General features: G+C 42.0%; 1 protein-coding gene across 1 annotated transcript in view; it reads right to left on the bottom strand.

The window, feature by feature from the left end:
- Positions 1–23617, bottom strand: part of VSTM4 (V-set and transmembrane domain containing 4) — a 99372-nt gene that overhangs the window by 11526 nt on the left and 64229 nt on the right. Inside the window, exons 6-7 of the mRNA XM_053586008.1 lie at positions 19486–19592; positions 18139–18200 (exon numbers count right to left, since the gene is read on the bottom strand). Of these exons, the coding sequence (XP_053441983.1) occupies positions 18139–18200; positions 19486–19592 (169 nt within the window). The remainder of the gene's footprint in view (positions 1–18138; positions 18201–19485; positions 19593–23617) is intronic.

Raw genomic sequence — 23617 nt, 5'->3', positions numbered from 1 at the left:
TTCAAGTGGGAAGCTAGAGAGACTCGGGAAAGGGTCGGGGGAGAGATATGTTTACCATTCTCTTATGCAGAGTCCTGCAAAACAACACTGTCTTAGAGATCAAAGTTGGATGCACAACTTAAATTAAATTGCAGGAATGAAAGAAAAACATAATTGCAGTTGCTGCAAGTTTTCCAGTGTCAAGAGTTTAGTTGGGTGATCCCATTATCACAGCAACAGATCAATAACTAGGACACAAGATGTTTATACTAACGTCACCTTGGAGTTAAAAAAAAAAAATGTGACGGCAGTTCGACAGAGTTGCACTATCAGGAATCTATTTACCCAAGAGAGAATTACAAATTATTAGGGGCAGACTTCCTCTTCTCCCTTCAAGGTAAGTGCTCATTTTTTATTCAACAGAGGAGTAACTGGTAAAACAAACTCTCTGCTAACAGCATCCACTGCACAGATAGCTGCAGCCACCCAGAAGGTCAAGGCTGTATATTCAGAAAGCTCTATCTGGGAAATGCTCCTCAGTGAGTCTCCGTCAGGCCAAACTCAGAAATACAAGTATGCCAGAGTCCCCATCAGTTTTGTCAGAATCAACACACCTTGAGTAGGAACCAGTTTTGAGTTCTACGCGTCTGCTGTCTGCCATGCTTACTTAAACATATTATGAAAAGAGAACACAGAGTTCTCTGATTAGCTTGTTAAACAAAAGTAAAGAATCACAGTACACAAAAGAAATACCTTTCCAAGATAGAGATATTAAATGAAAGAGCAGAAGACATAACCCAGAAGTGGCTTTGACAGGCAGCGGAACGTGGTGGCTGAGAATTGGTCCTTCTAACACCAGAACTCAGCAAATGTTAACTAATTTTTACCATCTTATTCTATCTTCATGTGAGGTGGGTCCAGTGATTATGCTCACTTCACAGATGAGCAAACAGGCTCCAAACTTGTTCAAGGTGGAGTCCAGATGCAGGCCCAGTCAGCCCTTCCCTGATGTTTATGGCCAGCACCAGCATTTATAAGTACACTGCCAGAGGCAGTGAATGGGCTCTGATGTGAGTGCCTTGTATGAGCCCGAAAGGCAGACAGCAGTTCCTTACCTACCTTGGGCAGGTCTGAGATCCCAACAGGGAAGACAGTGAAATATCACTGGCACAAATCACACGAGGTGTTGGAACAGGCCCACGCCATGCAGTGGGCAGTGTGAGCTCCAGCTGAGGGGGAGGGGAGCTGGCCCCATCCTCATCTGAGGCAGGGGTCCTTGGCTGGGTGTAAACAGACGTAGGACTTGAGGTCTCAGAACCCAAGACTTTCCCAAGGTAGAAAGGGAGTTGTGACTGATGGGAGAGGGTGACAGAAGACAGGAAATTTCCATGCTGGAAATGCCTCCAGGTGGCCCTGCACCTATCTCCACAGCTCACCCCCAGATTCCCAGTTACTTCTGATCAACATGGGATGAAGTGACAAAGCTATAGGCTCTGCTTTGACCAGGACGTGTGGGGTGTGGAGCTGTCTGCTGGATAGGTGGAAATATAAGGCTGAGTACAGAATGAGCTAGAATTGAGGATATGCCGAGGCAACCACTGGAGTCAAAACCCAGCTCTACTCCCACCACTTCCGTGGAGTAGAAGCTACAAGTCTGGCTCTCTCGGAATAACTCATACCCTAATCCTCACTCAGAGCTGAAGGCTAGAATCCACTCGTATACCCAAATCTAGCATTTGGCTATGACTGCTCACTTAGCCACATCTTGACAACTTGAGCCAAGGCAGTGAGTGACTCTGCCTGACTTATTCACTGCTGCATTGAGGGGCATGTGGATAAGTGTTGAGCAGAAAGCTCAAGAGGAGAAAGCTTTGATGTGTAGCATTTTCTCATTTATGTGTGTCAATATTAGCAACACGGCTGATTTCAAGCTGCCAATGAGATTGGCTTTCTCCAGGGGCTTGGGCACACTGCTGGCTGCAACCTTAGCTCACAGAAACTTATCTCACTCAGGTTATACCTAGCACAGAGTAGACACACAGTATCCATTTTAAATGAATGGATCAATAAAGACAAAAATTGAAGAAAACCAGTGTGGTTTCGCCCTTTAAAACCCTCTCCTAGATCTGCCTGGCCTCTGGAATATAGGCAGGGAATACCCTTCTCCCTTCTTCCTCCTCCTGGAAACACTTTCCTTCCATCAGCTTCTCTAAGGATTTCATGACAACACTCTGTTGAGAAGTAGGACACTGGAGGACTACTGTTCAGAGTCTTATAAAATCTGCACATGGTTTTTAAGTAACTAGTTTAATGTACAGATAGATGACAACAATTAAAGCAAAAGATATTTGCATGTCATGAATATGACAAAGGTTGATAACCAGAATCTTCAGAGAACTCAGATTAATCAACAATCCCATCTATCAGTGGGCAAGAGACACAGAGAGAACCTTCTCCAAAGAAGACAAGATGAATGGCTAAGAAACATATGAAAAAATTCTCATCGTACCTAACTATTAGAGAAATGCAAATCAAAACCACCCTGAGGGCGGCACCTGTGGCTCAGTCGGTAAGGCGCCGGCCCCATATACCGAGGGTGGTGGGTTCAAACCCGGCCCCAGCTGAATTGCAACCAAAAAAATAGCTGGGCGTTGTGGCGGGCACCTGTAGTTCCAGCTACTCGGGAGACTGAGGCAAGAGAATCACTTAAGCCCCAGAGCTGGAGGTTGCTGTGAGCTGTGTGATGCCATGTCACTCTACCCAGGGTCATAAAGTGAGACTCTGTCTCTACAAAAAAAAAAAAAAAAAAAAAAAAACCACCCTGAGATATTATCCAACCACAATGAGAACAGCCCACATCACAAAGTACCAAAGCTACAGATGCTGGAGTGGAAGTGGAGAAAAGGGAACACTTTTATACTGTTAGTGGGATTGCAAACTAACATAGCCTCTTTGGAAGGAAGTATAGAGGATCCTCAAAGAACTAAAAGTAAACCTTTCATTTGATCCTATAATCCCATGACTAGGTATCTATCAGAAGAAAAAGAATCATTTTATCTTAAGGACATTTGCACTAGAATGTTTAACCACAGCTCAATTCACAATCTCCAAGACGTGGAACCAACCCAAGTGCCCATCTACTCATGAATGGATTAATACACTGTGGTATATGTATGCCATGGAGTACTATTCATCCTTTAAAAAGGATGGAGACTTTACATCTTTTGTATTAACCTGGATGGACTTGGAGAACTTTCCTTAGTAAAGTATCACAAGAATCGAAAAGAATCCATTGTACCTAATACTAAGAGGAAACCCAGTAGATAGACAAATATACACCTACATGAGAGAAAAATACACTTAAACCCAAGTGGAGGGGAGGGGGAAAGGAGAAGAGGGAGGGAGATTGGTATGTGCTCACCTAACAGGCATAATGTAAGGGTATATGGCACACCTCCTGGGTGAGGGGCACAACTTCAACTTGGACTCTACCTAACAAATGCAAACAATGTAACCTAATCATCTCTACCCTCATATTAATCTGAAATATTAAAAAATGACAGTGTTTGTATGTACATATTTTGGAAATAAAAGTATTGTTCGAAAAAATAATAAATTATATATAGGTAATTGATCAGTAGAGAGAAAGAGATAGAGACACAGAGAGACATTGATAAAGATAGAAAGATGAACTGATGATATTGGAGCATTGGTGGGAGAAGAAAATGAAAATAGTTTTGGAAGTTAATTAGACAGAATGTAGTGAAGTTAAAAATAAAGATATATATTCATATAATAATCCCACTTCTAAAAGTGTCTCCTACAGAAATCCATCAAATAAAGTTACATGAGAAAGAATATTCACCACTGCATCCATCCTAAGAGTAAAAAATCACAACAACCTAAAGGCCCACAAGTTGAAGACTGATTAAAGGTATTGTGATACTATAACACTTTTTAATAATTAAAATAATAGGGTATACTTACAGGTACTGATATAGAAAGATGTACCTGATATATTGTTAATGAGAAAACAATTTAATGTGTGTATGCATGTGTATATACATACAGGAAAATATATAGAAGAATATAAGCCAAACTTGTAACAGAGACCGTCTAGAGGAGTAATTTCACTTTCTATCTTAACAGATGGATATTTTGAATTGACAGCCCACTCCTGTACTACGTTTAGAATCTCTGCCACTTTCATTATGTGTTTGCCTGTCCAATGAGGTTGAGACAGAAAACACCCTGAAACTTTGTAGATTCAGACTTTACTGAGTGCTTTTAACAAGAGGCATCAGAGCTCAGAGAAGAAGAATAGGGATCTGGGGTCAAGTGTCTGGTTGGAGCTGTTCTGCTGCATTCTAACAAGAGAGATTGTGCTGCTTTTTACCTTTCTGTGCCTTCTCTACCACGTCTGTGAGACAGAGACAATGAGGGCTGTCCCAGAGTCAAAGGTGTGTTCCTACTAGGGAGCACTGGGACACTGTTTGCATGTAGGAAGTGATGTTGAAGGGTGTGTGTTACTATCATCATGACCTTCACCACCACCATCATTATCACCATCATCATTAGCATCATCATCTCCACCACCATCATTGTAACCATCATCATCATCATCAAAATCATCACCTCCACCACCCATCATTACCATGATCATCACCATCATTGTTACCATCATCATCTCCACCATCATCGTCATCACCATCATCATCTCCACCACAATCACCATCATCATTACCATCAGCATCTCCACCACCATCATCATCACCATCATTGTAACCATCATCATTACCATCACAGCCATCATCATCATCAAAATCATCATCTCCACCACCCATCATCACCATCATTATCACCATCATCATCTCCACCACCATCATCATCATCATCATCTCCACCACAATCTCCACTTAGTAATTGATCCATCATAAAGTAATCCATCATCATCATCTCCACCACAATCACCATCATTATTACCATCAGCATCTCCACCACCATCATCATCACCATCATTGCAACCATCATCATTACCATCACAACCATCATCATCATCATCATCAAAATCATCATCTCCACCACCCATCATCACCATAATTATCACCATCATTACCATATCATCATCATCACCACCACCATCCTTATCATCACCGTCATGATCATCACCATCACAGTAGTGTTAGGTCATAGACAGGATATACAGGGCACAAACCAAGTATTGAGACCACATCTAGAACTGCAGTAGGTAGGCATGTCTGCTCATTTGCTGAATTCACATTGTGTGCAATGTGGGCAATGGGCATGTATGACTGAATTAGTAATCTGTTTTCTTCATCTTTCTATGCACATTCTTATTTTGCCATATATTCATGAAGCTGTGTCTTAGTGTCTTTTGTTCATCACATGTGCTTGTTGGCAGTTTATAAATTTAGTTTTTGGAAGTTATAATACATGTAGTAATTTAGGGAAATACATGTATGATTTAGGGAAAAACATCCCCTTAAATGCACCGTCAGTTTGTTGCGAACTCAGAATTTCACATAGACATTCTTCCTGAGATTCAGGATGCCTAGCCTAATGTTTGCAGATACATTGATGATTTTTTTCTTTCTTTCCAAAATGGCACTTCATTTCCAGTATTCTCTATTTGAGATTGAAAAAGTCTTTTAATAACTCTGAAGTACTCTGTGCTCAAAACTGAAGTTTTAAATGAAATAGTCTTAAGAAAAATCAAATGTGAGCAGAAATGATATTGTTTCATGAGATTACAAAAATAAAACAGAGTGAAAAAGTTAAAAAAATTTCCCAGCAGTGCAATGATCCCAGAAATGAAGTGTCCAATAACGGCAGCAAATCATCCAAGCTGAGATGGAGAACAAACCACCACTCTGTAGGGAGGGACATTCCTTGCAGACACAGAGGGACAGGCGTGCCCCACAGTGGAGTCCCACTGGGACCTGTGGGAGCAGGGATGACTGCACAACCAAGAGAGGTCACTCATGGACCTGGAATTACTGGACATCTAGGTAGGCCTCCTTCCTAGGCCAACCTCTAACCAGCCCATCTCTCTGCCACCTGCCAGGTGCTCCCAGGCTCATGTTCCTGCTTCCCTGGCACCTTGCACCCTGCCCTTCAGTGCCCAGTAACTGTCGGGGAATGAGTATGTGGAAGACTGGAAAAGAAGTATGAATGAATCAACGATGTAGTAAATAGAAGCAGCACACAGCCCCGAGGTGGTCAGTCCCAAAGTTACCTTCATTCTCAAAGCTCAAAGCCATGCTACTCTTCCAGGACAAAGTTGAGGCCAACTCGCTCTGCAGCACTTCTGCAGTAGGATTCCTTTTATCCCCCAAAAGGTGGTTCCTAACGAGGACTTGATGTGCTGCCCAGCCTCAGAAGATCCTTGAAAATAATTGCTTCACTTAGCCCTTCTTCAACAAAATCAGAGCCTCAGCCATTCTCTCTGGGCCTAGTTCCCAGGTCATAGAGGCACCTTGACACTGACTGGAAATAACAGCCCTGCTCATGGATGAAAAAACTCCCCAAATTAGGACATTCTTACTTCCACTTTGGGGGAGGACTGATCTTGATCCCTTCCGCCTTACTGAAGGCCCAGCTGCCTGGCCTGGTCTCTCTGGACTCGAGCAAGCCCACGAAACCGAGTGACTTCTGCTTACTGTGCTCTCATCCCTTCTTGGCATCTATTCTTCCCTCCAGTCAACATACATAACTCCCCGTGACAATAATGGGATGTGCATGTGTACCAAGGGGAGCATAGAATTTTTATCTCTGCAAAAACGGTACTAGCATGCTACAAGCAAAGTTTTTGTTTTTTTCCCAAGGCTTTTACTTGGGGCAATATATTGTACACATAGTTGTGGGGTTTTTTTCTTTTTAATTTTAAATTGAGATTATGAACATATTTTATGCAGGTTAATATATCCTTTTCATGTAAAATTTAACTGAAACCAGTTCTAGCACATTAACGACAACAAGAGAAATTCTCCGGCTTATTATAAACATCCTTCAAGAAACCTGAAATGCGTGTCCTCTGGAAATAATTTTGCTGGGATTTGGGTTATTATTAAAATCCTCTCAGAATTCTATCACTGGTTTATAATGTGCCTCAAAGCCCTTTTCTGCTACTGATCAGAGAAACACTCTTTTTGGACCTGGCAATACATTCTTAAAGGTGAAAACAGGACTAGGGGAGGAGACTTCCTTCCAACACCAGGCAATGTGGATGGGGCACTGTGGCTCAGCCCTGGGCTGACCACTCCTTGGTTCCCAACAGAGCCGTGGAGAAGCAGGTTCCTGAGACGGTCCCTCCAAACCACGTGGAATGAACTGCTTCCTTTCTGTCTATTTGGAGTGCTCTGATCTTTGGGTTTCCTTGGGAGGGGAGAGGTTTATTGCAGACTATAACCTTGAGCGTGTCCCAAGAAAGTAGGTCTTGTCATCTGTCAGAATTCTCTACCCGGGAGGGGACCTAGTTGGTCGTGGGACTACACCCACCTGAGTTGCAGATGAGCTGTCCCAGAAAGGTTTGCAGGAAGGAAGGCGAGAGTCACAAAACCTTTTAGGCTTCTCATATTTAATTGTCCCTTCATTGATAAATAAGACAACCCGTCATTCTCCCCGGAAGACTTAACTGTTGTACTGAAATGTAAGTAAAGTCCTCTCTGGAGGTGGGTGGCAGGAACACTGTATCCTAACAGCACTGATCCTACCAGAGATGGCTATTTAGTTTTCTAAGGTATTCAGGGCCACACTTCTGAAACTTTAACGTTCTTTTGCATTTATCTAGGCGCTCATTAAATCGCAGATTCTGCCTTAGTAGGTCTGTGTGAAAGCCTGAGATTCTGCTTTTATCCAACAAGCTCCCTGGACTGCTGGACAACACTTTCGGCAGGGAGCATGTAGCTCAAACTCTAACCACAGACTCCTACTGGGTCATCTAAGCACTGCAGGGACCACATGCTCTACTGGGGACGCTAGGAGAGGAGAGACAGGTTTGCTCCAGGAAAAGTTCCAACTTCTGGGCATCAAAGGACACAATTAATAGAGTGAAAAGGCATCCTACAGAATGAGTGAAAATACTGGCAAATTATATATCTGATGAAAGATATTACGTACACACACAGAATATACAAAGAACTCCTTAAACTCAACCATAAACAAAAAAACCCTAACACACCCCTCCAAAATGGGCAAAAGACTTGAATACACATTGCTACAAAGAAAACGTACACAAAGCCAACCAACACATGAAAAGATGCTCAACATCACTAATCATTAGGGAAATGCAAACTAAAACCACAATTAAATATCACCTTATACCCACCGGATGTTTACAATCAGAAGAAGGAGGGGGAGAGGAAGGAGAAAGAATATGACAAGATTTGTTGAGGATGTATAGAAATTGTAACCTTCTGCACTGTTGGAAATAGAAAATGGTGTAGCTGCTTTGGAAATAGCAGTTCCGCAGAAAATTAAAATTAGAACTGCCTTATGATCCAGAAATAGCACTTCTAGGTATAAACATGTATCCTAAAGATTAAAAGCAGGAACTTGAACAGACATTTGTACACTATGTTCATAGCACCATTATTTACAGTAGCCAAAAAGTGGAAGCAACCCTAGTATCTATCAAGGGATGAATGGATAAACACAGTGTGGTCCGTACATACAATGGAATAGGATTCAGCCTTAAAAAGGAATGTAAAGTGTGACACATGCTCCAGTGTGGATGACCTTAAGGACCTCATGCTGAGTGAAATAAGCCAGTCACAGAAAGACAAATCCTGCATGTCTGCCCTTCTATGAGGTACCTGATAGAGCAGAAAGCAGAAAGGTGGATTTCAGGGGACAGAGCACAGGGCACTGGGAATTTGTTTAATGGGTACAGAGGTTCACATTTGCAAGATGAAAAGGTCCTGAAGATAGTTTTCACAGCAATGGGGATGTACTTAACCTAACTGGACTATGCACTTAAAACTGATCACAGTGGTAAATTGTATGTATGCGTGTTTTACCACAATTTAGCTGCAGGACAGAAATGCTGTTCTTAGAGGCAAAGAAATCCCACAGGGAGGAGACATGCGGCAGGTAATGAGTTCAGTGTGTGCAGTGGCGACTCTGAGGTGCCCGTGGTCCCTGTGGGGGAGTGTGGAACCAACACGACGCCAGCCTACGATGGTCTGGAAGACCTGATGAGGGGAGCAGTGAGCTGCCTGGTGGCAGAAGAGAGCCCCACAGGCAGCCACACTGGAGGAGAGGCAGGGAGCAGGGGCTGCCGGGAGGAAAAGCAGCCTGCTGGGGAGACAGCCGCAGCACAAGATGGCCTCTGGGGATAAGTGAGGGCAGCATCCAGGCCACATGGGTGGGCCTTGGCAGATGAACTGACAAGTGCCCCAAGAGCTGCCAACAAGCAGGTCTCCGGCATGAAGAGGCCTGACTATGACACTTGGGTGAACCTAGAATCACAGAGAAGTGAGGGCCGTGGGACAGGAGGCCTCAGAAAGAAGGTGGTGGGAGCCACACCTGGGAATGGAGCTGCAGCTCGGAGGGAGGATGAGGTGGGCACAGGCAAGGCAGAGGGGTGGGTGACAGGACCCAGGCCACAGGGGGTCTTGGTGGAATAAGGCTGCGAGGTGGGGTGGGACCAAGGGAGCAGAGGCAGATGATGACGGCCAGCCGCCCACCCCTCACAGGAAGCCACCGCACTCCATCCTGGAGGCAAGGGGGAGCCGTTCAGTTTTTTTAAGCAGGGAAATGATAGGGTTGGAGCTGTGTTTTAGAGAAATCCCTAGGCAGCAATGCAGACGAGGAATCTGAGGGGGAGCAACAGGATGCAAGTGCCCCACTGGGAGGCTTGCGGTAATTAAACCCGTGATGTTCCTGATGTGGCTGTGTCTTCCGTCTGTGACTCACAAGAGATCATTTTCTCCCTAGAGAACAAGGAAGCCTGACCCTCCAGCTACCCCTGAGAGGGAGGATGCCCAGGTGAGGCATGGGCGATCCCAGGTCCAGGAGGGCATGATGCCCATTGAGACATGGAAGAGCCCAGCAAAGTTCAATTAACTCCAAGGATGGTGCTTATTCTTTTTTATTTAATTTCTGAATACTGACTCCCCTCCTTTCCAACCCTGGTAACAATTTTGTATCCTGTGGTTGTTCTTCCTTTAAACTCTGAGGTTTTGCATCCACATCATAAAACCATTTTTGTCCTTCCACTCAGCCTCTGAATGAATCAATAACTGACTGAATGCAATCAGAATAAATCTGGTCTTTGGTTTCTTCTGAAACAAGGAAGCAATGGCAGCTTTTCCTGGAAGTGTGCAAATTAGCTGGACAGGCTTCTGAAGCTCTGCTGCAGGGCGCTCAACCAGCAGGAGGATGCAGGGGGTGGGGGCCCTAGAAGCTTTCGGGGGCATCTTTGGGCCAGTGTCCCGATTTAAAGGAAAACCACAGGTGCATGTGCCTTGGGAGCATTTGGAGTTTTGTGAATGTGCTTCCTCCTCTCCAAATGCATGGAGGACCATTGATGTATGGGAATAATAACTTACTGTAAACATGTAGACTTATTAGACAAACTGGCTGGTGTGCCTTGTCAGAAAGAATCTACATGGCCAATGTGGCCTCATGACCTCATTAGCAGAACTTGTTGTTGTTGTTGTTCAAAAAAAAAAAAAAAAGGTGTGGGGGGAGAAAGCAGAGTGATTTTCACACATTGATTACAAAAAAAAAAAAAAAGGTGTGGGGGGAGAAAGCAGAGTGATTTTCACACATTGATTACAAAAACCGTTTAAAATGCCTTTTGTGCCTGTTTCTTGTGTCTCATCAGCTTTTTAAACCTTCTGCTCAATTTAATCTGCAGTGTACATATTTCTTGCAAAATGTCACATCATCTTAGAAACATAAGAACGACATCCTTCTTGCTAATGCCTTGAGGGTTGCAAACACAAAGACACAGACTCCTCAAGTTTTGGGCATTGTAGTTGAGATGAGAGAAACGGAATCTGCCTCAAAGCACCAAGCAGAGGAGCTGGCACACAGGAGGCCCCGAGAAACCAAGGTTCCCCTCCTAGCCTTCCTCCTTCCTGTGAATGAGTCAGTGCGGGAGGGCAGGTTGGCTTCTAGAAAGAGGAACTGGAGAGGAGCTCTGTGGCCTAGGGAGCACCGTTTTTACAGGAATTGAAGCAAATTGGAACAGTTACAGAATTAAATGCCTAAACTGGTAACAGATATCTCCGAGATATATTCTTAAATTATCCACTAAGTCTCTGTGAGTCAACAGGTAGAGCTGGTGACTTTAGTTTCAGCTACCATCAAGATTTATTGATCTAAGAGATAAATATCAACCAAATTGAGACTAGGGTCAATGCCAGCCTCCTGGGAAAATAAATTGCAATATTCGCCAAAACCTGCAGAAGCTAAGCCTTATGTTCTGACTCTAACCCGCTGGTCAGAGGCTCTTATCAGTTGAGGGAAGCTCTTTTTCTTTGAGTTGTTACAGGTATAAGCTCATTTCTAAATTAACTTATTTCTGAAAAATTTTATATAGAAAGATTTTTTTGAGGCAGAGCCTTACCCTGTCACCCTGGGTAGAGTGCTGTGGCATCATAGCTCACAGCAACCTCAAACTCTTGGGCTTGAGCAATCTTCTTGTCTCAGCCTCCCAAGTAGATGGGACTATAGATGCCTGACACAATGCCCAGCTGGTTTTTTTCTTTTCTTTTTTTTTCTTTTTTTTTTTTGTTTGGTAGAGACAGGGTCTCACTCTTGCCCAGGCTGGTCTCAAACTCCTGAGCTCAAGCTATCCACCCACCTTGGCCTCCCAGAGTGCTAGGATTATAGGCATGAGCCACCTAGCCCAGCCTATACAAAATTTTTTTCATCTATATCTTAAATGATCAAGAGAAAATTTGGCATTTAAAGAATTGTTATTCAAAATACTTCCATAAAACAAAGAATCCTCTTGACACTTACACAACCATCTTGATCTACTTTCTGTGAAAATTAAGAATGCCCTATGCTTACAACTGCAATGCAGAAAGCAGTGTATGGAACCATATTAATCTGAAATTTAAAAAATAAAAATAAAAAGACTGTCCCATTAGCCATGTGTTATGGCAGGCACACCTGTAGACCTAGCTACTCGGGAGGCTGAGGCAAGAGAATCGCCTAAGCCCAAGAGCTGGAGGTTGCTGTGATTGTGACACCACAGCACTCTACCAAGGGTGACAAAGTGAGATTCTCTCTCTAAAAAACAAAAAAAGGACTGTCCCAAGCTGAATCTCCACTCAGAAGAGCACATTGGCTCACACGCACAAGCAAAATAGTCAACAACAAATACTTGCAATCAAGTCCAGAGTTATGTTTGAAATACTGTTGAATCTAATCTTTTTTATAAGTGACAGAGAGAACTGCTTAAGACAGCGTTTTGTACCCAAGAGGTACACAACTGACTTTTATGTTTAATGCATAAATGAAAGGTTGGTCCCTACCAGGCTGTAGACCAGGGAAAGTTGTTTATTCAAGACTAATGACATTACCCCTTAGGTATAAATCACTTTTCTTAAACTGAGTGTGTTTTCTCACATGCAAACCTGGAAGTTTTGCAGGAAGAGAGTTTTGCAGGGGAGGGGGAATCTTAGTTTAGTACAATAACATGCAAAAAACTCTTTTTAAAATCTGTGCCAGGGATGTATCAAGAAAACTTCAATATACAGCCGTTTCTGCTGCCCCCAGAGATAAAAGACTGGGCTAGAAACAACAGGTCCTGAGCAATTTAGAGAGAGAACAAAAGGTAGAGAAATTTGTGTTGTGTAGTCACCCTTGAGGATGTTGATAAATATCAGAATTAGAAACAAAAGATCTAAAAAAGACACATTCACAGGCATATACACAACACACCCACACACAGGCACACACTGATATGCGTAGTCCAGAGAACACAGTGAGCTCAGTCTATCTATTTCTAGAAGACCACATCTCAAGGGTGGGGACCAGGATGCTCCAAGGCCAAGGGAAATTGATAGTTTTAGCCTTTATGTTCCACTAACTGTCCAAAAGCTCAATGAATGGCCAGAAGTCAATTAAACTAAAGGGAAAAAAATCAGCTGCTGCACTTAAGAACCAGACGGTGCAGTTAATCAACAGCAGAATCAATGAGAAATTTTTGATTACATGAACCAGATGGAATCCACTATATGAAAAGCCCACTGAAAGCCCCAATTCACTGCAGGCAAAGGAAGGCTCTCTTTGGAAAACAGGTGAAGCTGCATCTCCAGTAGAACACTAGGAAAGCTGGGTGCAGAGCAGCCAGGGCAGGGAGCAAGGCTGAGCCACGCAGCTACTCCAGGACCATGCACAGAGAGCCCCAGACCCAGACTCCATACTGAGGCAAAGATTCCAAGGCACTGGTTAAAAGCTTGTGTTTTGAATTAAGCCATGACTACAGCCCCAAAATTGCATGACTTGGGTAAGTCACCCATCTCTTTATTGACTTTACTGATTCTCAGAGTCTCATGTGCCCAGTAATGAATGTAGAATTACAGAAACTCCACAGAGCTGGTGTGCAGAATCATGAACAAATATCCATCACACTAGACACTGTTCTTAGTACGGCCTGCCTTCATGGATCTTGCATTCACGGATTTCTAATGAATGGAGAAAGGCAAAACATGTTAAGGTTGGTGGTGTTGTGTATAAGATTACAGGATGGCTCCTCATTGACGAGATGTCTAAATAGAGACCTTAGGGGGTGAGTGAAAAGCCGCAGGTAGATCATGGAGAGGACGTTCCAGGCAGGGAGGATAGCAGGTGCATAGGTCCTGATGCAGAAATGCGATTCGTGTGTTTAAGGACTGCAAGGTGCCCAGCGTGGCCAGAGGAAAATGAGGGAGGGAGATGGTGGTAAAATGATGTCAGAGAGGCAATGGGGCCTAGACCTCCCTGGGCTGTGCTGGCCAATAGGGTAGCCACTAGCCATGTGTCTATTGAGCACTTGAAACAAGGCTTTGCACGGAGAGGTACAATAAATGTCAAATATACACTGGATTTTGAAGACTTGGTACAACAAAAAGAATGGAAAATATTTCATTAAATAAATGTTATATGGATTACATGTTTTGATGGTAATATATTCAATATGTTAAACTATATCTTTAAAATTGGTTTCACCTATTTATGTTTAGCCTTTTTTTTTTAAATGGACATGTGCTGAAGATTTTATTTAACTTTTTTAAAATTTCAGGTTAATGTGAGGTACAAATTACTAGGTTCCAACATTTGCATTTATTAGGTAAAGTCTCTTTTGGGTTTGTGTCCAGCACCCAAAAGGTGTGCCATATACCCTTACGTTGTGTCCTCTAAGTGGGAGCACACCCTCCTCTCCCCTCCTCCCCCCTCCCTGCTTCTTCTTTCCCCCTCCCCCCAACTTGAATTGAATTGAGTTTTTCTCTTATGTTGGCGTGTATTAGATCTACAAGCTTCATATTAGTATTGAATACATCGGATACTTGCTTTTCCATTTTTGTGATACTTCACTAAGAAGAAAGTGTTTCAATTCCATCCAGTTAATACAAACTATGTAAAGTCTCCATGTTTTTTATGGCTGAATAGTATTCTGTTATATATATACACCACAGTTTATTAATCCATTTCTGGGTCGATGTGCATTTCAGTTGCTTCCATATCTTGGTGATTGTAAGTTGAGCTATAATAAACAATCTGGTGCTAATGTCCTTGTGATAAAATGATTTGTTTCCTTTCTGGGTAGATGCCTAGTAATGGGATTGTGGGATCCAATGGGAACTCTCATTTGAGTTGAGGATTTTCCATACTTCTTCCCATGGAATCTGTGTTAGTTTGCACGAAGTAAAAGTGTCCCCCTCTCTCCACACCCAGGTCAGCATCTGCAGCTTTTAGACTTTGTGATGTAGGCTCTTCTCACAGGGGTGAGGTGGTATCTCAGGGTGGTTTGGTTTGGCCACTAGGAAATGTCAACTACTTATGTGGCCCACGTGATATAAAGGGCATTCTAGGTGACAGTCATGAGTTCAGCATTTATGCCCAGCAATATGGGAAGTTTCAGGAGTGCTTGTCATATTTCTCAGCACCTAATGGGAAAAGTTTATGAATTTAGAATTCCGTTCACAAATTGCTCAAAGGGATAGGAAAACAAAGGTATTTGAGAGCAGATACCAGATTCAAGAAAGAGAAAGAAATAATAAAACTAGTAAGAATTAATTTTAAATAATTGTTAAATTAAGAATGTAGTGGCGATGTTTAATGAAATTAGCAAAATATGGTTGTTGAAATACGACACATAAAGTAAAATAAAAAAGAATCTGACAAACAGATAAAATTGAATCCATTACTAAACTCGAAACGGATCAGAGAAATACAGGCAAAAAGCTAAAACCATCCAAGTACTTCATGTGGTTGTATGCTACTAACTCAAATTTGGGTGATATCAATGAGATTAAGAACTTTTTTTGAGCTTTTTGGCCATTCATGAGTCTTCTTTTGCAAAGTGCACATTTACAACTTCTGTCCCTTTTTTGTGATGCTGTCTTTGCACTTTTTTTTTTTTATTGATTTTTAGGTGTTCATGTAGCCTAGACAAGAAACCTTTGTCAGATATATGCATACAGATAAGTTCACCCAATCAGTGGCTTGCCTTTTCATTCTTTTATTGCTATCTTTAATCAGGACAAATGCTTTAGGTTTCAGACCTCTAGGTTTTCATGTAATCCAATTTTTTCAGTCTTTTATGGGTGATGCTTTTTGAGCCTTGTTTAAAAAAATCTTTGCCTTACCTTAAAATTAGGCAGATATGCTTTCTTCAAGAAACATAAATGTTTACATTTTATAGACCATCTATAATCAATTTTTGTGTGGGGTGTAAAGATTATAAACGTTATCTTTTCATATGGCTATCCAATGAACCCATCGCTATACAACGAAAAGTTAGGCCTGGGTTCTCTGCATTAGAAGGTTACTCTTGTTGTAAATCAAGTGACAATCCACATGCAGGATCAGTTTGGGGCTCTTTTTTTTTTAGTTTTTTTTTTTTTTTTTTTGCCGGGGCCAGGTTTGAACCTGCCACCTCTGGTATATGGGGCCGGCACCCTACTCCTTTTAGCCACAGGCGCCGCCCCAGTTTGGGGCTCTTTATTCTATTCCTTTGTCTACTTGTCTGTCCTTGTGTTGATCCTATATTGTATTAATTATTGTAGCTTTTGTGTAAATCTTGAGAAGTAGTATATAAATCCTTCACCTTGTTCTCTGCCCTCAAGATTGTCCTGGCCCTCTACAGTGTAGTTATGTACATTTTGTCATAGCTTTGACAGTCTCTCTCTCTCCTCTGCACAACTGCTGAGCAATATTAGCAACAAAATAAATAAAAATATGATTCAAAACTAAAAAAAAAAAAAGAAACCATGCACCCATACTGATAGCAATAAGGTAAGTGAATAAATAAGGAAAAGGAAATAGCTCTTCCTTAAGAATAATTCCAAATAATAAATGGAGAAGGATTGAAACAAACAGAAAATCACCATTCCTACACCATAATAAAAACTGATGTAAGCAAAATCGACTGATTAATGCAAATTCGGTGAGCAAAAGTTCAAGGAAAAAACAAGATATTTGCACAGTTTTAGTATATCACCCCTAAAATGTTTATTAATTCCTGCAGTGATTTTAACATGTCCTCAAATTATTGCCACTCTCCCCTACGGGAGATGGAGCTCAACTTCTCTTGCCTTGAGTGAAAACTGGACTTAGGGACTGGCTTTGAACAGAGTGTCGAAAGGGAAAAATATTAACTTTACAGTAAAGATACCTGGCAGATAGTACCTAAACCAAGGGATCAAGACAGACATCACCATTAATAAAACATATGGACACCATGAGCCCCTGACGCGATGCAGTGAGGGTGACAGATGCAAAGAGAGGCAGCCTGGGGGGGGACACCTGTCTTGTTCTCCCCCAAGTCCATTACCCCTTAATAATCAGCAGAAAACCTCACAGAAACCCCAATGAAAGGGCATCTAAAACTTAACTTGCCACTCCTCTGCAAAAGTGTCAAGGCTATGAAAGAAAAAGAAGGACTGAGGGAGGGTCCCAGCCAGGAGGAAAGTGAGGAGACATAAGTAAACGCAGTGCAAGACACTGGACTGGTTCCTGGAAGAAAAGAAGAACGTTAGTGGGTAAACTGAACTTGGGTTGAAGTCTGAAATGTAACTAATTCTTAGTGTTCATTTCTTAGTTTTGACAAATGCACCATGGCTCTGTAGGAAAGTGGGTGAAGGGTATACAGCAGTGATTTTCAACCGGTGTGTCATAAAAGGATCTTAGGTATGTCGTGAAAAGTTTAAAAGATTATTAAATTATTATTATTATATGTATATATTTTTTTGTAGAGACAGAGTCTCACTTTATCACCATCGGTAGAGTGCCATGATGTCACACAGCTCACAGCAACCTCCAACTCCTGGGCTTAGGTCATTCTCTTGCCTCAGCCTCCCAAGTACCTGGGTTAACCTGGGTTAACTAAATTATTTTTGAAAGAAGTTCAAAACACAGTAAGTATCGTCTTTCTTTTACTCTTTTCTTTTTTTTTTTTTTATCAACATAATTTAAGTGCGCCACGAAGTTTAACTACAGGTTCAAGTGTGCCTGAGATTAAAAAAAAAGAAAAAAGAAAAAGAAAAAAAAGGCTGGAAAACACTGGTATACAGGAACTCTCCATACTAGCTTTACAACTTTTTTGCAAATCTAAAATTATTCTAAACAATAAGCCACAACATATTTTCTAGAAAATATGTTTAACAGTCTCTTTGGAGTGGTCAATCCATACAAGCAGATGCATTTTCTATTTTCTACATTTCTGAGTATGGCTTTATCCTTCTTTTTGAAAAGCAGCATTTATAATAAAAAATATTTGGGTTTTAAAGAATCACTCTAAGTATGGAGGAAAGTTGACCTGAGAAAATGCCTTTGCGCGGGGACAAAATTACCAAGAAATTTCAGCATGTTTTATGTTGGCGGGGGGTGGGTGTGGGGAGTTTGCCATTTGGACCCTGAAGTGTGTTTAAGTCTTGAGGGACAGCACGCATATCAGCACAGAAGACGGTCACTCACCAGCATGGCTCTCCTGTGTGGCTTCAGCAGCTTCGGCTTATGAAACGTGGGGGATATCGGAACTGTGGAAGTAGGTCAGAGGTATAACTTGCAGTTTTCCCAGGACCCCAGTGGCCATGTATTAAGCGCATCACAGGCATACTCCAGATGGGCCTTCTTGGCCCCTCAGAAGAACCCCAGTTTCTGATCTAGGTGTCACGAAATGCCCCTCAGTGGGGGCAAGCCTCTCTCGGCAAAGCCAACAAAACAACTCTGCATACAACATAGCCAGCTACAAAGAGGCCAGATGTGCAGGTGAGAACCAGGTGCATCTGCCAAAGGCTGAGACTGCGACCTTCCTTGGGAGAATCCATCCTGTCCACACACTAACACCAATAACAATGAACTTTGATCCTCACAGCAGCCCCATGAGGTCATGAGGGAGGGTCTTACTGTGCCCATTTAACAGAGAAGGTTCTTCATGTAACTAGTCTTTGAACCATTTGGGACTCGAACTTGGCACTGAAAGCCAGGGTCTGCCACTTAGCTCTCTACATCCATTTTCATCTTTTACAAGATAGAGTAGCATCTATTCCAGAGGGAATGAGAGAGGTAACAGTAGGTAGCCTCCCAGACCTACACTTGCCCTGCCTCCCACTCTGACCACCCTTCTAGCCCCTTCTGTCATGAAGCACCACTGGCTTCCCACAGGGCTCAAAGGGTCCCAAAGGGATGTCCTCTGAAGCCCCAGCTGAGAGATATAATGTATCTTGGCTTCTTATTAAATTGTTCGTCTGGGTGATCCTTGTATTCTCAACTATATTTCGAATTTGTTGAGGTAAGAACATCTCCTCGACTGTCCCTTTATTTCAGGAATTATCTATAGACCTTGACCTTCTTGGTTCTCTTACTACTTGGGCAGCTCTTTCCTCCAGAACACCCATCCTCCTCACTCAAGTTCCAAATCATAACCGGTATCATGAAACAGCCCTCATTTTATCCTCAGAACAAATGTGAATAAATTGTATGCCTGGTTGATATCTTTAAAAATTCAGAGAGCTTTCTTTGCCTTGAACAAACCAAGAGGATTCCCTTGCCCCACCCTGAAAGTGAAATACAGCGTGGGCTCATCTGTGGATGTAGCTTCCTTCCCCTGTTACATTACACAAGATCCATGGCGCACATCTACTCCCACCTGGGGCTGGGCTAAGGGCTGTTACTAAATGTAGGGCTCTCTAGACCATAAACACTAAAAGCCATGTCCTCCCTCTGCTTGTGCCCTCTGTCCTGATCCCATATGGAAGCCCAGACCCAGCCCTGAATCAGTCCTGGTGGTTTCCACGTGGAGACTGCACATCAGCTTCCTACCTTTGGCAGGGATGGCAGGAGGAACATCAGACTTCTGCTTCAGCCTTTTGACCTTCTTGGGCTGCAGTGGGGCCAAGCTGGTCACACTGGTGACAGTCTCCCCTGAGCTGCAGAAGAATAAAGTCTTGGGTAAGATAAAGGCAGGATGGTGCAAAGGAGGTCAGAAAGAAAACAAGTCTATTTCTCGAGTTCTTCCTGCACACCTGTGTAGGTGAGGAGGTTGCTATCTCACAGCAGGGCTGGAATTGCTCGATGTTTATCTGCAGGGCTGTCTGAAAGTCTGGTATTGACTCTTGGTCAAGATAAGAAGGATGAGTTGAGATAGTTGGTGCTTTATAATGTACTGTTTAGAGTTCAAAACTCCCTGGAGGGACTCAGGGTCAGCTTGTTTACATTGTTTATGGATATTTATTTGGGCTGCTGCCTTACACCTGGTTTAACTGGTTCCTCGGTCTGGGTAGGCTACATCACCAGTAGGGAATTAAAAATACCGCTAGAAATTTCTGCTTAAGCTTGCCTGAAACCAAGATTCCTTGCACGTCTTTGTCTCTTATAATGCAGAAGTAAAACACCTGAACAACTGAGAAATGACCCTAGGGAGCTGCATCTGCAGGTCTCTGGAGCTTTCTTCTCCTGCTGTTTCTTTACCTGAAGTACAGGAGACATGAGTTCCCTCAGAGGAGTGCTGTGACCATAACCACTGCAGTGTCACGTTCTTTCTACGCATTATCCATGACAACCCAAAGCATTAGGGTCAATAAGCTTTTTTATACTACAGTTGAGAAAGCTAAGGCTTAAGGATGCTACCCGGCTGCTCTAAGTGACACTGTTGGTAAGTAATACATACGGAAGCTGGGGACACAGCCTGCTCGAACGTGAAAGCTGTTCTTCCCACTATCCATAGGATGGAGCCCACAAACTTTCTTGAATGGCCATCAGTCTTATTTCAAATGCTTCTTTTTTTTTTATTTTATTTTTATTTTTTTTATTTATTTTTTTTATTAAATCATAACTGTATACATTGATATGATCATGGGGTATCATACACTCGCTTCATAAACCATTTGACACATTTTTATCACAGTGGTTAACATAGCCTTTCCGGCGTTATCTCAGTTACTGTGCCAAAACATTTACATTCTACCTTTACCAAGTTTCGCAAATACCCCTGTAATATGCACCACAGGTGTGATCCCACCGATCCCCCTCCCTCTACCCACCCCCCTCCCTTTCCCACTTCCCCCTATTGTCAAATGCTTCTTACTGGCTCCAGAAACCTAAGAAAAGCACCTTGTCCTCAGGTACATGTTCCAACCAGATAGGACAAGTTATCAGGAGAAGCTATCTCCCTAACACATAAAGAATTTCTAGAAATCCATAAAAATAGGATCATCAAATCATCAAAATGAAAGATGAGGTGAGCAAGCAGTTTGCACACAAATGGAAAGGTTCTACACGTACAAACACACTAATGTTCCCTCATGAGAATGAAATTCCTGCCAAACTATACTCATTTTTTTTTTTTCACAAATCAGAAAGACTGTGATCAAATTTGGGGCAAAACACTCTTTGGATAAGGGGTGCAGGGATGATGAATAATATAATAAAATTTATCAAAATTACAGAAGCTTAGACTCATTGAGCCGACAATTTCATCTCTAGGAATTTGATCTTTGACCATCCTTGCATGCGTATGAAATGATGTGTGTATAACATCGGTCACTCTAGTGCTGTTTGTAATGGCAGGTGATTAGAATAGAGTATGGAGAAGCCGCGCTTGGTGTCCCCTGGCTGTAAAGGGCAAAGAAGCTATTTATATCCTGATAAGGAAAGATACATATTTAAGTGAAAAAGCTATGTGTTGGACAATGTGTAAAATGTGTCACTTTTGCATAAAAATAGGGGGAATAATATATATATTAATATTTTCTTGCACATGGGTTATAAAAAAGTCTCTGAAAATATTCCTAAGAAATTAAAAATAGTGGTTCCCTAGAAAGGGGATGCTGAAGAACTAAACAGATGGAAGACAGGACAGGGATATTGCCAGATATGTTTATAATAAAATGCAAGTAAATATATACATGTATGTAATAAGAGATAGCCTATTCTAATAATGATCTTAGATATTTAAAAATAAATAAAGACTGAATCACGCACATTGTGGGAAAAATTCCAACCATACAATTCCCACTGAGATTCCTCAAAGATGGCTTATTTTTATTGGGAACAGAGATTCTAACTGGTTGTAGCTTTAGAGTACAGGGTCAGTTGTGTAAATTCTCAAATAGCCAAAAGGACTGGGAATTTATAAAACTTTGACCGCTAAGAACAAACAAGGGATCAGAAACTCTCAGAATTGCTTAAACATACAACCACATGCTCAGCTTTATTCTGTAGCTCTTTAAACTCTTAACATGTTTATGTCTTCTTTCCATTATAAAAATAATTCATGTTTGTGTTTTTAAATGGTAATTACAGGCATGGAGACCAAAGAAAATAAGTCTATCACAACCCAAACACAACCTTCATGAATGTTTTCTTTTTTTTCTTCCTCCTTACTTTTTTTTTAGAGGACTTTACTTTTTTGAGAAGTTTTAGTTTCATAGATAGATTGAGTGGAAGATACAGAGTTTCCAGAGACCCCACCTGCCCCCACACAAACAGCCTCCCACACTGTCCACATCCCCACGAGAATGGTACATTTCTTACAACTGATAAACCTACATTGACGCATTACTATTACTCAAAGTCCATAGTTCACAACAAGGCTCATTCTTAATGTACCCTATGTGCTATGGGTTTGGACAAATTTATAATGACATGTATCCATCCCTGGAGTATCATACAGAATAGTCTCGCTGCCCTAAAATCCTTTGTGCCTCTCCTATTCATCCTGCCCTCCCCAACCCCTGGCAGCCACTGATCCTTTTGTCTCCATAGTTTTGCCTTTTCTAGGATGTCAGATAGTTGGAGTCACAATGTGTGAAGCCTTTTCAGAGGGCTTCCTCCACCCAGTAATATGCATTAACATTTCTTCCACGTTTCTGCAATAGCTAATCTCTATTTAGCGCTGAATGGCGTGCCATTGTCTGCATGTACCACAGTTGGTTTATCCATCCTTCATCCACTCACCTACTGAAGGATGTCTTGGCTGTTTCTGTGTTTGGGCAATTAAGAATAAAGATGACAGGAAGCACCTGTGGCTCAGTGGGTAGGGCGCTGACCCCGATACTGAGTGTGGCGGGTTCGAACCTGGCCGCGGCCAAACTGCAACAAAAGAATAGCTGGGCATTGTGGCCAGGCGTCTGTAGTCCCAGCTACTCGGGAGGCTGAAGCAAGAGAATCGGCTAAGCCCAAGAGCTGGAGGTTGCCGTGAGCTGTGATTCCATTGCCCTCTACTGAGAGCGACAAAGTGAAACTCTGTCTCAAAAAGAAAAAAAAAAAGTTGCCACCAAAATCTGTGTCCAGCTTTTTGTGCAGATAGAAGTTTTCAATTCTTGTTTTTTAGACATCGTTTATTAAATCATACCATAAGTTTGCATCCTTCTTTTTAATTAATATACATGTTTCATATTGCTAACATTCTCATACTATTCCAGTGCGAAAATAAGCTATGGTTTACTTAGCCATCTCTTAACGTTTAAACACCTAATTTGTTTCCTGGTTTGATACGGAAATAAACGGTTGAAATCATATTTGTGCATTACGGCTTTCCATCGTTACACTTTCACTTTCAGGTGAGATTCTTGGAGCTGGAATTCCTAGGTCACTGAAGAGGAGCATTTTAAAGGCTATTTAATGGCCATTGTCAAAATGATTTCTGACCAGCTAGTACTATTTTATTATAGCTCTCTGGTCATTGAATGAGGGTACTGAGGTTGTCACCCTTTTTAACATTAAGTTTATCCATTTAAAAAATGACTCCTTTAATGAAGAAAGATGTGATCTCCCTTTTATTTGTGTTTTTCTGATTCCTAGTGAAGATGGACTTTTCCCATGTTTGTCTAGCGAGTTTCTTCGTTTACGGCGTATGGATATCATCTGCTATGATATATTGATCTTGAATTCTTGTTATAGATCCTCATGCAACTTTTACATCATTCTGACATTTTTATTTGAAATGTTTCCC

The sequence above is a fragment of the Nycticebus coucang genome, chromosome 3, assembly GCF_027406575.1.
Source record: "Nycticebus coucang isolate mNycCou1 chromosome 3, mNycCou1.pri, whole genome shotgun sequence".
In the NCBI taxonomy this organism is placed as follows: Eukaryota; Metazoa; Chordata; class Mammalia; order Primates; family Lorisidae; genus Nycticebus; species Nycticebus coucang.
Note: the sequence above shows the minus strand (reverse complement) of the source record. Positions and strands in the feature narration are given on the sequence as shown.